This window comes from Euphorbia lathyris, chromosome 5 (genome assembly GCF_963576675.1).
Source record: "Euphorbia lathyris chromosome 5, ddEupLath1.1, whole genome shotgun sequence".
NCBI lineage: Eukaryota > Viridiplantae > Streptophyta > Magnoliopsida > Malpighiales > Euphorbiaceae > Euphorbia > Euphorbia lathyris.
Genome location: NC_088914.1, coordinates 22,957,822 through 22,976,339, shown reverse-complemented (window position 1 = coordinate 22,976,339; position 18,518 = coordinate 22,957,822). Strand labels below are relative to the sequence as shown.

The 18,518-nt window shown below is 40.5% G+C and overlaps 1 protein-coding gene across 3 annotated transcripts; it reads left to right on the top strand.

Moving 5' to 3' along the window:
- The first annotated feature begins 300 nt into the window (after positions 1 to 300).
- LOC136229596 (uncharacterized) lies at positions 301 to 6,684 on the top strand. Of its 3 annotated transcripts, none has more exons than XM_066018487.1 (7): positions 301 to 644; positions 816 to 873; positions 1,099 to 1,163; positions 1,276 to 1,633; positions 1,847 to 4,009; positions 4,113 to 4,783; positions 4,862 to 6,684. In XM_066018487.1, the coding sequence occupies exons 5-7, from the start codon at positions 3,727 to 3,729 to the stop codon at positions 5,441 to 5,443; spliced, it is 1,536 nt and encodes a 511-aa protein (XP_065874559.1). In that variant the 5' UTR covers positions 301 to 644; positions 816 to 873; positions 1,099 to 1,163; positions 1,276 to 1,633; positions 1,847 to 3,726; the 3' UTR covers positions 5,444 to 6,684. The 3 variants fall into 3 exon arrangements, with proteins under 3 accessions (XP_065874559.1, XP_065874560.1, XP_065874558.1); XM_066018488.1 differs by having other exon boundaries at positions 1,048 to 1,163; XM_066018486.1 differs by lacking the exon at positions 1,099 to 1,163.
- The last annotated feature ends 11,834 nt before the right edge of the window (positions 6,685 to 18,518 follow it).

The window sequence follows — 18,518 nt, the reverse complement described above, 5'->3', positions numbered from 1 at the left end:
TACTTGGTTGATTTTCCCACTAGTACAGAAATAGCTTTTAGCTATGCCTTATTAGTTACGGTTATTTAAAAAACCGTAACTAAAGGTCATTGGAGTCGGTTGTTTGTAACAACCGACTCCAATATATACCATTTGTGTCAGTTTGGCAATTAACCGACCCCATTTAATAGGTCATTAGTATCTGTTATGAAGAAAACCAATGCCAATGACTCTAAAGAGTCGGTTATTGGAATAACCGACCCTAATTAAAAAATTAGTCAGCATTTGCACTTTCTTCTTGCGCCTAATTTTACTCTTCTTCTTTCTTCTTGCCCTAACCTAGACCCGTTTCCACTCTTTTTCTTGCGCCAACACCGACTGTGTGATACTGATGCTTTCTTAAGCCTCCACAACCCTTGTTATTCATAGCCATGGCCGGAGATGTGACCTGAGCAATAGCTTCCGCTGGAGGAGACGCCCTGAGGCGTAGTAAGTGTGGGCCAAGACGTCAGTCTGGTGGGACATAGAGAACTGCTAGGTTCCTAAGAGTTGCGATCCCCACTTAAAATCTCAGAACATAAGTTTCGCCCTTGTTAGATTGAACTATTGTGGCTGGTCTCCATCTCTGTGTATAGCGACACTGATCGGATTCCTCAATACGTCCAGTAAGCTCTCTCCAGCACTAGAATAGCCCTTGATCACATCCCTTCTGCTATACCTATATCTCTATCTCTTTATTATTATTGTGATTGAATTTAAATTAGGGTTTTACATGCTCTCATTTGCACATAAGTTAGCTAATTCATTTCCCTGGTAAATCTTTACTTCTAAATTAGGAGTTCATCGTCCTATCGAAATGAGAATGAGCAGAGGAGTGATGGAAGTAAAAGTCAGGTATGATGAATGAAGCTGGTTCTTTTAATTTGTGACAAACAGTTGGCTGTTAGTTTCAACTTTCTTCATTTACTGATTAGGCACTCTGTTTCTGTTTGATAAAATGTCTAGCTTGAAAAGCCATTGTTAAATTTAGGGAAAGATATTTGATATAGTTGGCATCTTTGTCCTCAGGTTTGTTGAACTAAATTTCAGATTCTTTTTTGTTCTTTTTTGAAAAATAAGCTTGAATGTTTAAGTGAGGATGGTTGAGATCACAATACAAGGTCTTTCAGTTTCCCATGTTCCATGTATGTCTTAAGACTTAGTTCTGTTACAATTTATCTAATTCCTCTTTTGCTTGAGGGCTCATTGCATCTAACGTTTAATATAATGTTTTCGCATGTACCTTGTACTCTGAAGTCAATTGGCAGTTTCTTGGAGGAGCTGATTGTGCTTAGAGAACTTGCATATAATTTTTGTTTCCACTAGCCTCATTACGATTCACTACTTGGGGTATGGGAATGGGCACGCAATACTTTGAATGTTCATTCATCTGACAAGCATGAACATATATACTCTTGAGTGTAATCCGACTCTAAAATTTACTACAAATATGAAGGCGTCAGCCCTGCTTTATCACATAAGCCCAATACTGCAGTTCCATAAGTTTTCTATAATGCACAACAAGGCATAAAAAAAGGTTGTGATGGAAACAGGTGCTGGCTAGTGGGGAAGTTCTTTGGCCTTCGCTTGCAGCTTATTTGGCCTAGACTATGAGGTAAGAATCTCCTTTATGTTACAGATGTTTATCAATTGCAGTTTAATTTTAATCTCTTATGTTATTAATATAATTTAAGTCAAATTGCCTTTGAAACATGTAATCAATCACTGTTGAAATTTACTGTTTCTCTACAAATTACTGCCATTAGTTGTTTTTTGTTCAAATGCTAAACTTAATTAGTTCATACATTGATTTTGAATCTTTGTATAGGTGTGGCAAGTTCATGCATCATATGATCAGAAACCAGAAACCAGAAACCATATCGTAGGTTAATGATGGAGGTGCAAAAGTTCATCCATCACCATCAACTGTTACGGAGTCAGGGTGGAAAATCCTGCAGAAGGATCCTTCAAGCCTAGGAAGTTTAGGAATAGCTATTTCAGAAGCTGTGGAGGTAGCAGCTTCAAATGTGGATACTAAGTAATCTGGGAATGCGAATACAGTGATCCGAGCCCTTTCCGAAGAGGTCCGATGCTCTAGACGTTCGTCTCTGCGCCGGGAAGGGTCCCTGCGGACACTCCGACGATCAAGACAGTTAGTAGCTCAAGAGCGTATATTAATCAAATGTGTGAGAGTTAGAAAGAGTTACCCACCCTTCACTTCCCAGATGAGCTGTGTATTTATAGAGGGTGCTCGGGCCTTGGGGCCTTGGGGCCCTTATTCATATCCCGAATCATGTAGTCCCCCCGCCGAAGAGTCATTTCGAGTATTTTATGCGAGAAGATTTGAGATTGCAACTGTTTCTTGCCTAGATAATGGTGGACAACTGTAAGAAGAGCTCGTCGGATTAATTGAAGAGACCTCTGGGATTGCTGCATGCGTTTTTTGTTTGTAGCGCCATATTAATTGCGTCTGTAATTAATGCCTCCGAAATGCGCCGTAAATATTTCTCGAAAATATACGCGGTGCCGGCGCCCCTTACCCCTTTGATATAAATAGTAGAAGAGGTATGTAGAAAGTTTCTTATTTCTTCCTCAAATTTTCTTTGGGAGAGTATTTGCCGTCGTTTTTTATTTTTGTGGGTTCTGCCTTCCTCATGCGATCGTGCCGGCCCACCTTCTTTTGTTCGTGCTCTGCGTATTTGGTGGTCATTTGACTATCGTTGTTCTTCGGGAGATTCCTTACGTCAGTTTGTCGTAACTCTTTCCTAAGGTTAGTCGTATATTGTCTTGGCTTTGGCTTTGTGTTTTTTTTAATTTCGTCTTTTCTGGGGAGGGGTATTATGTCAGAGGGTTCTTCACGGGGAGCCCTAAGCAGACTGCCGCCAGTTACCCCCGGTGACTTCACGCTTCGTGACGCTTCGCGGACGTGAACAGTATCGCGAAAAAGGCGAGCGGAAAAAGAGAGTGAAACTAGCACAGTGGCCGGTGAGGCGAAGAAAAGAAAGAAATCTGTCGCTCGTCCGCCGCCTACCGTCGAGCGGCCTGCCGGAGGCATTGCTGCCGGCGTTCTAGAGGTGGCAGTGGTTGTGCCAGAGGGTTTGATTACCGAGGAGCGGCCCCTTGCCGCGATTTACGACAAAATGCACAAGAGGGTGTGGACTCGATCTCCTGGGACTTCTAATATCGACGGTAAGCGCTTTGAGAGAGCCGAGCGTCCTAAGAGACCAGAATCCTTTTTGGTGGAGGATGCATATAGTATAATCGTCTCGGCGGACCTACCGGCGATATCTGCGGTATATCGACTCGAGAAACCCTATGAATTGGTTGCGCTGGGCGAAGAAAATCGAGCTCACTCTGCGGGTGGCGCAAATTGAATCGGGGATGCGGCTGCCGCTCCTTGCCTTTTTTGTAGAAGTACTGAAGGAATACGATCTGTGCCCCGGGCAAATACATCCGAACGGATGGAGAATGATGGTGGCCTTCTATTCTTTGTGTCGATCTGCCGGGTATTGAGCAATAGGTTTGGTTTTTCGTGAGTTTTTTAAACCAAGCAAAGGGCCCCGATCTCAACATGTTACGTTCTCCCACCAGAAGTTCAAAGTGATTGGTGGTTTGAAAGATAAAGTATCTGAATACCGGCACCGCTATTTCCTAGTGAGGAAACTCGACGGAGACTTTCCTTTTAGGGTGGTATGGAACGAAGACCCCATGGACTCTAGTCGATGGCTGAAAACCCGCCCGAAGCTGCCATCAGAGGAGAATCTAGTGAAATACTTAAAAGATCTCCCGTCAGATAAGGATCATAAGCAGGATGTAGATGAGTTAGTTCGTCATTTCCTGGCCGCCGGTTACTACATCTGGAACCAATGGCGGATGGCTCAACTTTCGGGGTGGTCGGTTGCAGATTTTGAGAAATGGAAACGGGGATATAACTTCAAGGCTGGAGAATTGGCGGAACTGGAGGCGATCTCGGTGAATGTTGCCGTTGTAGGTGAGGGGCTGGGGTTTTAACTTGTTTTGTGAATTTCGTCGCACATAATGCTCTGTTGTGTATTCGGAATGCCTTAGTGTACTTTTTCCTTCTGTCTTTGCAGGTCTAGGAGATCCCCGTGTCAGCATGGACTTTGACCCCAACGAATTCAGTGTTGGTCTGAAGACCGCTGATGAGGCGTTCGGAGGAGCTTCGGGTTCATTGGCCTCATTTTCCTCGCTCGAGGATGCGAACCAAGTGGTGCAGAGTATGGGAGGGGTTCTTGATGCGCGAGAAGATGCTGACGGAATAGTCGACGTCCTGCAAGGAATTCCCGTGAATGATCCAGCTGCCAAGGAGCCCGAGGGCGATGTGGAGGTGATCATCGTTGAAGAGGAAAAAGGCGGGAGCCCGAATCATGGGGTGCTTGTTCGAAAACGAAAAAGGGATACGGGGAAATCTGTTGATGAAATTGGGACCGGTGAAGAGCTTACCGGGAAAAATGCAGCTGGGGCCAGCGAGGGTGCCAGGAAGTCCTGTACTGATGGCGGGACCGAGCTGTCTGCTGATGTGCCGGATCGGGTAGGAGATCATCCGGAAATGGTTAAGAGGATGGAAATGAAAATCTCCAAGTTCAGGGACTATGTCATGAATTTATCGGTGCATTCTGATATGATGACCTCCGATCTAGCTCGGGCGATGGCTCGTGTTGCCAGGGTTCCCGGGGAGCACCAGCGAATGGAGGGGGTTTCAAAAATGAACCTGGGCTTGGAAACCTTATCGGCGCTTGGTGTGGTGGGTTTTTCTATCCGCACTGTTTGCTTAGATTTATCCTTTTTGATTTTCGGATTTAACTTGTGTTATTTTATGTAGGCTATCCAGAATGCAACCAGGGTTTTTGACATGTGCGTTAATGATGATCAAGTCTTTCGTGACATGAAAAACGCTCTGCAGAGATCTGTTGGCGATCTAGAGGATGCAAGTAAGAGATTGGTAGCTGCCAGGGAGCTTCTGGAACGTCGTGGGGCCGAGATTACCGTTCTGCCCGAGAAACTAAAAGTAGAGACGGCCGGTCGAGTGGAGCTCTCCAAGAGGTTGACACAGGATGTCGAGGAGATTTGTGCTTACCGGGTGTTGCTTAGGATGGCTGTTGCGTGGACTCGCCGAGTGGCAGAGAACCTGAAGGAGAAGATGGGACAAGCGAAACTGCTGTCCACGGAGAACGACTCCCTTAGGCAACAACTGGAAGTTGCGCGGAAGGAGGCTGCTGATCTTCGTGCTTTCGCTGGTCAGCGCGAGGAGAAACTTATAAAGCTGGATCGTATGATGCTGATCATCGCTGCTCACTCTGCCGGGTATGAGGTTCCTCCGGAGGTGATCTTCACTCCAAATGTGTATGACAAAGCTGCCCAGGCGAAGGCTGTCGAATTCTGTGGTCGTTTCAAGAAGAAATAGTAGGCAGTTGTATTTTGCTCATTCGCTTTTGCTTTCAAAGATGTAATGATGACCCGTACAATCTGAATCTTTTTTGTGATCTTGTGGTATTTTAATTATGTATTCTGTATGTTGATTTGATTGGAGTTCATTGTGATGTCTTTCACGTCCTCTCTCCTTCTTGCTATAAATAGGAGCCGGATTTTTTGTGGACTTGCAATCTGTCTTTCTTCTCTTCCTTTTCTTATTTAACTAATCTTCTCGGAGAAATGTCGCTTCGGGACGTTGTCGATCCAGCCCGCGTGTTGGAGGTGCAAAAGGTAATATCAACGATGCCACATCCCTACGTCTATTGTCCTTCGTCTGAGGAGCGCGACTTGGAAAGGAAGGTTAGGTATTCGTCCCCTGTTTGGATGAACCGGGACTCGTTCTCTCAACGGAGGAAAGTGGAGAGTGAGAACTCCGTTCCCTACACTGGATCCGTCACCGATTCCTGTGAGGTAGCTATTAGCGCGCTCTCTTCGACAGAAAAGAAAATGTGGTCTCATGAAGGCATCGGGTATCTCCAGCCTGATGAGACTGTCTCTCCGGTGCTCAATCTGCATCCTTCCTGGATAAAAAGGCTTTTGGCTGATGAGATGGAAATGGTGATTAACTTGCCTCATGAGACGGAGTAGCGACGAGTAGGGCGCCATGCTTCGCCGACACGTCCGTATGGACCGACGTTCGTCGATCCTATCAAACCTCGAAGTGTGGTTTTCTTGGAGTTCGCGAGGCAGGGTAGTCTCGGTCCCGTTCCTGCTAATCCTAATCACCGTGTGACACATGTGGGCAAAGCCTGTTTATACTATAGGCAGAACGGCCATAATACCGATGAGTGTGTGGACTGGAGAGCGATGCATCAAGATTTGATGGATGAGGAAGCTATCCCGAACCCTGATTGTCCTCGGTCTACCTGAATGAATGTTGGGTTTGTGTATGTGTTGTTTCAGCCATAGGTGTATTTGTAATGGCTTTCTTTGTAGCAGGAGTGATCTTGTTGTAGCGTTTTGATATTTTAGTTGACCTTGTTTATGTAGTTTGTGCGTCTATCTGAATCTATCCGCTTTGTTTGTGAAGATTCCCAAAAAATTTTATGCCGACGGTATTACAATATGGAGAAAATTTAGTTAGCGAGAAAAGATAATCGCTATTGATATAGGAAACGTCGGATGACGTTGCAAACGTTCGAGGTGCTCGAGAAGCCTTATGATAACATTTGAATGTTATGTCGAGATGCTCAAAGAGTCTTATGATAACATTTGAATGTTATATTCGGATGCTCGAAGAGTCTTATGATAACATTTGAATGCTATATTGGGATGCTCGAAGAGCCTTATGATAACATTTGAATGTTATATTCGGATGCTCGAAGAATCTTATGATAACATTTGAATGCTATATTGGGATGCTCGAAGAGCTTTATGATAACATTCGAACGTTATGTGTAGATGCTCGAAGAGCCTTATGATATCATTTGAATGTTATATGGAGCGAAGAACGTGATAGAGTTCTGCTTGCTCAAAATCGTTAACAATATGGGATTGTTAGACGATGTAGAAGGCGTTCGATATGCTCGAAGAGCCTTATGACAACATTTGAATGTTTTCTTGGCGGAGAACGTGATAGAGTTCTGCTCGCTCGACATCGTTAACAATATGGGATTGTTAGACGATGTAGGAGGCGTTCGATATGCTCGAAGAGCCTTATGACAACATTTGAATGTTTTCTTGGTGGAGAACGCGATAGAGTTCTGCTCGCTCAAAATCGTTAACAATATGGGATTGTTGGATGAAAAGACGAAAACATCTTTATTAACCATAATTCTCGTGTACAAGCTATTGATAATATTTTTTTAATGTTTGGATATTCCAGCTATTGTCGTAGACCATCCCGTCTAAAGAGGCGATCTTGTAAGCTCCATTGTGGAGAACAGTGTTGATCTTGTACGGCCCTTCCCATGATTGGCCGAGTTTCCCTTGAGCTAATGGGGATTATGCAGCTGCGGCGTCTCTGAGCACAAGGTCTTCGACTTGAAAAGTGCGGGGGCGAACTCTTCTATCGTGATAGTGCGCGATGTTCTGCTTATGGGCCGTGATATGCAATAGAGCATTAAGGCGCTCCTCCTCTAGTCGGTCGTTGGGGTCCCTGAGCTCCGCGCTGTTGTCGACTTCTACGAAACTGGTTTGTCGGGGGGAGCGAAGGATGACTTCAGATGGTGCCATTGCTTCTGCCCCATAAGCGAGGAAAAAAGGAGTGCGTCCTGTTCCTGTATCAGAATCATGCTTGCAATTGCCGCTCATTTTGATTATGAGATTTGGCAAATGGATGTGAAAACAGCTTTCCTAAATGGAAATCTGCTTGAGGATGTATACATGATGCAGCCTGAAGGTTTCATATCAAAGGATGCAAATAAAGTTTGCAAACTTCAGAGATCCATTTATGGACTCAAGCAAGCATCTAGAAGCTGGAACAAGCGTTTTGACGAAACCATAAAACAATTTGGTTTCGAACAAAATTGCGAAGAAGCTTGCATTTACAAGAAAGCAAGTGGGAGCTCTATAGCATTTCTCATACTATATGTGGACGATATACTGTTAATGGGAAATGACATTGCTCTATTACAATCGGTGAAAATTTGGTTATCTGGTAACTTCTCAATGAAAGACCTTGGTGAAGCAGCCTATATACTTGGTATAAAGATCTACAGAGATAGATCGCGTAGACTGCTTGGTCTTTCACAGGCTACATACATTGAAAAGGTGCTAAATCGGTTTAGCATGCTTGAATCGAAACGAGGTAACTTACCCATGGTACATGGAGTAAAGTTAAACAATCATCAATGTCCTAAAACTGATGATGACAAACGACGCATGGCTGTAGTCCCGTACGCCAGCGCGATCAGTTCGATTATGTATGCTATGCTATGCACTAGACCTGACGTAGCGTTCGCGTTATCTGTAACGAGTCGTTACCAAGGGAATCCGGGAGACGAGTATTGCATTGCCGTCAAGAACATTCTTAAGTACTTGAGAAGGACTAAAGATATGTTCCTAGTGTACGGAGAAGGAGATCTGAAAATACAAGGATTTTCAGACGCTAGTCATCTCACAGATGAGAATGATTTTAAATCCCAATCAGGATACCTGTTTATCCTAAATGGGGGCGCGGTCAGTTGGAAAAGTTCCAAGCAGGGAAGCGTAGCTTTCTCTACGACCGAGTCAGAGTACATCGCTGCTGCGGAAGCAGCAAAGGAAGCAGTTTGGATTAGAAAGTTCATTACAGAACTAGGAGTGGTGCCTGACATTGTCAATCCCATTACTCTGTACTGTAATAACAATGGAGCCATTGCGCAAGCAAAGGAACCACGGTCTCATAATGCATCCAAGCACTACCTAAAGCGATACCACATCATTAGAGAAATTGTGGCTAGAGGAGATGTGAGAATAGAAAGAGTACCCACAGAGGACAACGTTGCAGATCCGTTGACAAAGCCTTTAACCCAGAGAATACATGATCGTCATTTAACTTCTACTGGGATAAGTTTTAGAAACAATTGGCTTTAGTCCAAGTAGGAGTATGTTGGGGTTTAGTGTCCTATAGTCAATTGTTGCAGGATACAAACTTAATGTAAATGAATTGTTCTTTATATCATTTGTTTTAATAAGATATATGTTTTATAACTATATGAAGACAATCCCTTTTAAGCACTAAATAAAGTCTAATAAAAGGAAATCCGTAAGTTTGTTTAAAGTGATTATAAAGTGTTCATACAAGCATGAAGTGAGACAAAACTTTATAATAAACTAATAAACTTAAAACCACCCCAAGTCAAGTGATATGTTTAGGATTGATATATCACAGTTGAGACTTGTATGTAACAATGTCTTCTGTCCGACAGAAACCTGATCTCACAAGCTTCATATATATAGATATCTGGACAGTGACATAGATCCGGTGAAACGTTGTTCATTAGGATTGGGGATCCGACTTGAGATAACAGGATGGGTAGATTCATCCTTGTCAACTGTTCATCTCATTGGTATTACTAGGTATAACTAATCCTCAGACTCAAAAGAATGTTAATTGGTCATCCTGAATTACTGAATGTGAGACTTTGTTCCTGCGGTCCCACGATCCTTAACAGAGATGACTCTGGGGTGTGAACTGCAAAGGTTGGGTGTCACATCAAGTAATTTCAGGGTAGTTATAAATTGGATTGAGCATTTATCACTCCCGATTAATGGGAGATACATCAAAGGATCGCTTGTGGAAGACTCGACTCTAAACCCTTGCAAGGTGGTAGCTTAAGAGTAGAAATACGGATTTCACTTAACCTATCTTTTTGAGTTGACTCGGCCAAGAACAAGTAAAACGAACGTCTCGCTATATGTGACTTGACATTACCCATAGTCATAAGATTCAGTTCAAGGATGTAGTTGATAAAGGATCGTATTATACCGTAACTAATACGGAATGGTTAACGACAGAATCAACATGTCTTCTTAACGGACTCTGGGGGAATGATTACAGACTTGCCTATAACATACTCCGTACATCATTCCGTTATGCAAGGATTAAATATAATTCTTGAAGAAATTAATTTAATAGTTGCATACGGCCAGAAGTAGTAAGGACCTAATGGATCACACATAAGACTTGGAACCAAAAGAGAGATGGATATGATTAATAGATGGAAGCCCAATTGAGCCCAGTAAGGCCCAAATATATGGAGGGGGCCGAAATTTATATATAGAAATAAGGAATTAATTTTATTCCATTAATCCTAATTTGATTAGGATTATGAATTAAATTAATTAAGAGATAATTAAATTAGGAGTTTTAATTAGATTAATATACTCTTATTATTATCCAATTAGGTTATTTATTATTATCCTAAATATATTAGATATATAGTGAGATAATAATTAGGAATCCTATTCCGAATTGGATTCATATTAAGTAACCTATTCCTATCTAAGTAGGGTTTAGATACAAGCAACTATATATACCCCCTCCCTATAGGAATTTCGACTAAGCCTATCCCTCCCCTTTATAGTGATTTTCGAAATTGCTAATTAGAGAGAGAAAAAGAATTCCCATCCCCTAGTTCGTGGACAAGAATTCATACGGCATCCCATCGATTGATTAATCTTATTCATCCCTCTTTCTCCTTGATCTTGTGTTGGTTAATTAGAGGCAATCTAATTTGGTTGCATCTCATAAGGGTTGATTTTATCTTAACCTCACCGTATTCTACTTTGCGGTTGGAACCTCGGAGAAGAATTATGGGCGCTTCTTTAACAACGGTAGATTGTTCATCGAAAGGTATTCCTTCTTATCCCTCTTTATATGAAATAACGACTAACGGATCCTATGGTTAAAAGGAAATAGGCTAAAATTTTTATATTTCCGCTGCTATACCTTAGCCCTAATTTCCTTCAGTGGTATCAGAGCCATCGTTAAATCCGTTATTTCATATATGAAAATATAGAAGTTTTCAATAGGATTGAATAAATATTTATGGTTAGGATTAATTGACAAATAGTTTTGATTAATTAATTCTAAAGATAAATAAAGTTTTGATTAATTGTTAATTAAAACTGATTATGCTTATGTTCCTAATTATTTCGGTTGATAATTATTATAACAAAATCTATTAGTTTTATAGTTAGGTTGATAAAATTAGTTTTATTAATTCTAAATGATAAAACGGAAATCTATTGTAGTTTTTTCTATTTCTGAAAATCGTTTTAAAATTGTTTTAGAACTGATATATATATATATATATTTAATAAAAAAAAAATATATATAACGACAGCAGCCGAGTCGCGTCTCACGGCGCGACTGGCCGCTGTCGCGCGGCTGCTGCCTCGCTGCAGCAGCCGCGTGCGGCGCAGGGGCGCCGCTGCCGCAAGGCAGCGGCGTCCCGCGTGCCCTAAGGGCTGCTGCCAATCGGCAGCAGCCCGCTCTCGGGCTCGGCCCGACATCCACTTGATTTTAAATAGTTTAAAATCGTTTTGTATTAAATGTATATATATGTTTCAGAAATTAATAGTTTTCTGTTTTGATTATCGAATGAAAAATTCGATTAAATGTTTGTTTTTACCAATATGTAAATCAAAGTGTTAAATGAATTGAAATCAAAATAATTGGGACGTGCATAATCAACATTTTATATGGTTATATTAATCTAAGGATTAATATAAAGATACAAAACGATTAGAAGTAAAATTGGATGAAAGTTAATTTGACGAGTTAATGTGATTAACCTAAATATTACATAAGCCGGTTATGTGATCAACAAATTAAATTTATTTAATTGAGTCTATGCATGTTTGGAGTTATGGACATATTTGGACCCTCTTTTAGTTTTTTGGTATTTTTGAAATAGGGCCTGCGCGTCCTGCCTTTCTACTATCTATTGTAATTTCTCCTCTCATCTGATTCCCTTCAATTCAATTGAAGTTTTCTTATAGTAGTATAGAAATTAATATGTAATTTCAAGGCGCCATGGAGAAGACGGAGGACCTAAAGAGAAATATGTAATAGTTAGTATTTCCTTAGGTTTGGCCTTTTATTCCGTCTCTGGCTCGACAGAATAATTTAGATGATATGTCCATAACGCCAATGTATGTGAATGTATGTATGTCTGATGTATGCTAAAGCAAATCAAGACTAAGTTAGATTATGAGACTTAAATAGAATCCCTCGTTAAAAAGTTAAGTAAATAAGCAAGTTATTAAAATCGGTTGCCCCTCCCTAATATTATAATTCAGCCGGCAGTACTGGGGGCCTTTGGGTTGTTGAGCAAACTCAAGCTCGGGGTCTTATGGTAACACCTGAATTATCGAAAGTTATTCTTTCATGAATATGGGGTAATACTTAAATTAGATTATGATAATTGGATGAGCAAACTCATGTTGTCATAAACTAATGGGCAATATGGTTGGGATTAATATGAGTAACATATTAGTTACTAATGTGGTTAGTAACCCAATAACCTAGGAGTCACATTCAAGATGTGATTGATTACATGAATCTACCTAACAAATGGGACTAGCTTGTTGAGCAAACTCAAGGCGAAATCTCAGGAGTTAGGATCCTAGCTCACTAAAGAATTTGTGAAATTCTTCGAATTAATATGGAGGGTTATTAATTTGGCAAAATAGTGGGAGCAATCTGAAATAAATTAAAAGGCCTATAATTTTAGATTGTTATACTTTAAAGCAAATGAATGACATACGTTTACTCTTTCTCACTCTCAGGTTTTGTTTAAACACACACTCTTAAAATCATGACTAAAACCAATCTGCAAAACATTCTTACCGATAACAAATTGAATGGTTCAAACTTCACCGACTGGTTTCGTAACCTCAAAATTGTTTTGAAGTTCGAGAAAATTGGGTATGTACTTGATACATCGATACCCCTTGTCACTGAAGATGATGCTCCCATCGAGGAAATTGATGCTTATCAGAAGCACAAGGCTGATGATGATCATGCCGCTTGCATCATACTTGCATCGATGACATCGGAATTACAAAGGCAACATGAGGAGATGAATGCCTATTCCATCATGATGCACTTAAAGGAATTGTTTGGGAAACAAACCAGGTGCGAACGCTATGAGATATCAAAATTGTTATATTGTTGCAGGATGCAAGAGGGCACATCTGTCATGACACATTGTGTCAAGATGATAGGCTATATTACCAAACTTTCTAGTATTGGATTTGTGATGGACAACGAATTAAGTACCGACTTGGTTCTTCAGTCCATCCCAGAGAGTTATTCACAGTTCATCATGAACTACCAAATGAATGACTTGCAAACCTCTCTTGAAGAGCTTGCAAACATGCTCAAATCAGTTGAGCCCAATATGAAGAAAGACAAGGCCATACCGGCTCTTGTAATCGAGGGATCGAAGAAAAGGAAAGGGAATTTTCCCAATCCTAAACATCCCAAGAAAGGTAAGAGAGATGTGTCCAAGGGAAAGGAAGTGAAGAAGCCCCAAAGGAGAATGCCACTTCTGTGGTAAAGAAGGGCATTGGAAGAGAAACTGCAAGGAGTATCTAGCCACTCTCAAGAAGGGAAAAGGCGGTGCTTCTACGTCTGGTATGTTCTATATTGAAATAAATACGGTTTCATTGTCTGAATCTTGGGTACTTGATACCGGATGTGGATCTCATATTTGTACAAATATGCAGGAGCTAAAACAGACTAAGGAACTAAAGAAAGGAAGCATAAACTTGCGAGTGGGAAATGGAGCAAGAGTTGCCGCCCTCGCAATTGGAGATTATGTTTTACTTTTGCCCTCTGGGCTTGTAATAGAATTAAGGAATTGTTTATACGTTCCTGAGATGTCTCGTAACATTATTTCTATTAGCCGTCTCGTTGACGACGGTTTTCATATTTCAATAAAGAACAATAGTTGCAATTTTTATAAAGATTCGATCTTTTATTTTTCAGGAATATCACAAAATGGGATTTATGTGTTAGATGATAAAACTCCTGTTTTTGCAATTGATACCAAAAGACATAAGCTAGATAATTCAACTTACTTGTGGCATTGTCGTTTATGCCATATAAACAAGAGACGCATGCTAAAGCTACATTCAGATGGGCTTATAGATCCAATCGATTCTGAATCATTGGAAACATACGAATCATGTTTAAAAGGTAAAATGACAAAGACACCCTTTAGCAATAAAGGTGAGCGTGTATCAGACACTCTAGGACTCATTCATTCAGATGTATGTGGTCCTATGTCAGTCCAAGCAAGAGGAGGATTCAGATACTTCATTAGCTTCATAGATGATCATACTCGCTATGGTTATATCTACTTGATGAGGCACAAATCAGAAGCCTTTGACAAGTTCAAATGCTTCAAGAATGAAGTGGAAAATCAATTAGGAAAGAAAATAAAAACACTTCGATCTGATCGAGGTGGCGAATATCTTTCTGATGATTTTCTGAATTATCTAACTGAATGCGGGATATGCTCACAATGGACACCTCCCTATACACCACAACATAATGGTGTATCCGAGAGGAGAAACCGTACCCTATTAGATATGGTACGATCCATGATGAGCATGGCCTTACTTCCAAAGACGTTCTGGGGCTATGCCTTAGAAACTGCCCTCTTCACCCTGAACCGAGTACCAACTAAATCCGCTGTTTCCACACCATATGAATTGTTCGTTGGTAAGAAACCCGTGTTCTCGTTCATGAGAGTATGGGGATGTTCAGCATATGTCAAACGCGTTGCGTCCGACAAATTAGATTCTAAATCTGATAAATGTTTCTTCATTGGATATCCCAGGGAAACCATAGGGTATTACTTCTATCATCCAGATGATCAGAAAGTAATAGTATCCAAACACGCAACCTTCTTAGAGAAAGAGTTTCTCGAAGAAACACAAAAGGGAAGCGTGATTGAACTCGACGAAGTTTAAGAGGAAGAAATAACGACTGAAACAACATAAGCGGTTGAGGTATCCGAAGAAGTCCCATTAGATGAGACTCTAGTGGCACCTATTCGTAGATCACGAAGAGTTCGTGAACTCCCAGTTAGATATGGTTTTCTAGTGGGAGATGATGACGAGGTTCCCGTGTTAGACGACGAACCCGAAAACTACGAAGAGGCTCTTACTAGTCCAGATTCTAAAGCATGGCTTGAGGCCATGTATTCTGAAATGGATTCCATGTATACTAACCAAGTTTGGACTTTGGTTGATCCACCCGAAGGGATAAAACCCATTGGGTGCAGGTGGATCTTCAAAAAGAAGACTGACATGGATGGAAAGGTTAGCACCTACAAGGCTAGGTTAGTAGCGAAGGGATATCGTCAGAAACAAGGTGTTGATTATGACGAAACCTTCTCTCCTGTTGCTATGTCCCAATCAATCAGAATCATGCTTGCAATTGCCGCTCATTTTGATTATGAGATTTGGCAAATGGATGTGAAAACAACTTTCCTAAATGGAAATCTGCTTGAGGATGTATACATGATGCAGCCTGAAGGTTTCATATCAAAGGATGCAAATGAAGTTTGCAAACTTCAGAGATCCATTTATGGACTCAAGCAAGCATCTAGAAGCTGGAACAAGCGTTTTGACGAAACCATAAAACAATTTGGTTTCGAACAAAATTGCGAAGAAGCTTGCATTTACAAGAAAGCAAGTGGGAGCTCTATAGCATTTCTCATACTATATGTGGACGATATACTGTTAATGGGAAATGACATTGCTCTATTACAATCGGTGAAAATTTGGTTATCTGGTAACTTCTCAATGAAAGACCTTGGTGAAGCAGCCTATATACTTGGTATAAAGATCTACAGAGATAGATCGCGTAGACTGCTTGGTCTTTCACAGGCTACATACATTGAAAAGGTGCTAAATCGGTTTAGCATGCTTGAATCGAAACGAGGTAACTTACCCATGGTACATGGAGTAAAGTTAAACAATCATCAATGTCCTAAAACTGATGATGACAAACGAGGCATGGCTGTAGTCCCGTACGCCAGCGCGATCGGTTCGATTATGTATGCTATGCTATGCACTAGACCTGACGTAGCGTTCGCGTTATTTGTAACGAGTCGTTACCAAGGGAATCCGGGAGACGAGCATTGGATTACCGTCAAGAACATTCTTAAGTACTTGAGAAGGACTAAAGATATGTTCCTAGTGTACGGAGAAGGAGATCTGAAAATATAAGGATTTTCAGACGCTAGTCATCTCACAGATGAGAATGATTTTAAATCCCAATCAGGATACCTGTTTATCCTAAATGGGGGCGCGGTCAGTTGGAAAAGTTCCAAGCAGGGAAGCGTAGCTTTCTCTACGACCGAGTTAGAGTACATCGCTGCTGCGGAAGCAGCAAAGGAAGCAGTTTGGATTAGAAAGTTCATTACAGAACTAGGAGTGGTGCCTGACATTGTCAATCCCATTACTCTGTACTGTGATAACAATGGAGCCATTGCGCAAGCAAAGGAACCACGGTCTCATAATGCATCCAAGCACTACCTAAAGCGATACCACATCATTAGAGAGATTGTGGCTAGAGGAGATGTGAGAATAGAAAGAGTACCCACAGAGGACAACGTTGCAGATCCGTTGACAAAGCCTTTAACCCAGAGAATACATGATCGTCATTTAACTTCTACTGGGATAAGTTTTAGAAACAATTGGCTTTAGTCTAAGTGGGAGTATGTTGGGGTTTAGTGTCCTATAGTCAATTGTTGCGGGATACAAACTTATTGTAAATGAATTGTTCTTTATATCATTTGTTTTAATGAGATATATGTTTTATAACTATATAAAGGCAATCCCTTTTAAGCACTAAATAAAGTCTAATAAAAGGAAATCCGTGAGTTTGTTTAAAGTGATTATAAAGTGTTCATACAAGCATGAAGTGAGACAAAACTTTATAATAAACTAATAAACTTAAAACCACCCCAAGTCAAGTGATATGTTTAGGATTGATATATCACAGTTGAGACTTGTATGTAACAATGTCTTCTGTCCGACAGAAACCTGATCTCACAAGCTTCATATATATAGATATCTGGACAGTTACATAGATCCGGTGAAACGTTGTTCATTAGGATTGGGGATCCGACTTGAGATAACAGGATGGGTAGATTCATCCTTGTCAACTGTTCATCTCACTGGTATTACTAGGTATAACTAATCCTCAGACTCAAAAGAATGTTAATTGGTCATCCTGAATTACTGAATGTGAGACTTTGATCCTGCGGTCCCACGATCCTTAACAGAGATGACTCTGGGGTGTGAACTGCAAAGGTTGGGTGTCACAGGAAGTAATTTCAGGGTAGTTATACATTGGATTGAGCATTTATCACTCCCGATTAATGAGAGATACATCAAAGGATCGCTTGTGGAAGACTCGACTCTAAACCCTTGCAAGGTGGTAGCTTAAGAGTAGAAATACGGATTTCACTTAACCTATCTTTTTGAGTTGACTCGGCCAAGAACAAGTAAAACGAACGTCTCGCTATATGTGACTTGAGATTACCCATAGTCATAAGATTCAGTTCAAGGATGTAGTTGATAAAGGATCGTATTATACCGTAACTAATACGGAAGGGTTAACGACAGAATCAACCTGTCTTCTTAACGGACTCTGGGGGAATGATTACAGACTTGCCTATAACATACTCCGTACATCATTCCGTTATGCAAGGATTAAATATAATTCTTGAAGAAATTAATTTAATAGTTGCATACGGCCAGAAGTAGTAAGGACCTAATGGATCACACATAAGACTTGGAACCAAAAGAGAGATGGATATGATTAATAGATGGAAGCCCAATTGAGCCCAGTAAGGCCCAAATATATGGAGGGGGCCGAAATTTATATATAGAAATAAGGAATTAATTTTATTCCATTAATCCTAATTTGATTAGGATTATGAATTAAATTAATTAAGAGATAATTAAATTAGGAGTTTTAATTAGATTAATATACTCCTATTATTATCCAATTAGGTTATTTATTATTATCCTAAATATATTAGATATATAGTGAGATAATAATTAGGAATCCTATTCCGAATTGGATTCCTATTAAGTAACCTATTCCTATCTAACTAGGGTTTAGATACAAGCAACTATATATACCCCCTCCCTATAGGAATTTCGACTAAGCCTATCCCTCCCCTTTATAGTGATTTTCGAAATTGCTAATTAGAGAGAGAAAAAGAATTCCCATCCCCTAGTTCGTGGACAAGAATTCATACGACATCCCATCGATTGATTAATCTTATTCATTCCTCTTTCTCCTTGATCTTGTGTTGGTTAATTAGAGGCAATCTAATTTGGTTGCATCTCATAAGGGTTGATTTTATCTTAACCTCACCGTATTCTACTTTGCGGTTGGAACCTCGGAGAAGAATTGTGGGCGCTTCTTTAACAACGGTAGATTGTTCATCGAAAGGTATTCCTTCTTATCCCTCTTTATATGAAATAACGATTAACGAATCCTATGGTTAAAAGGAAATAGGCTAAAAATTTTATATTTCCGCTGC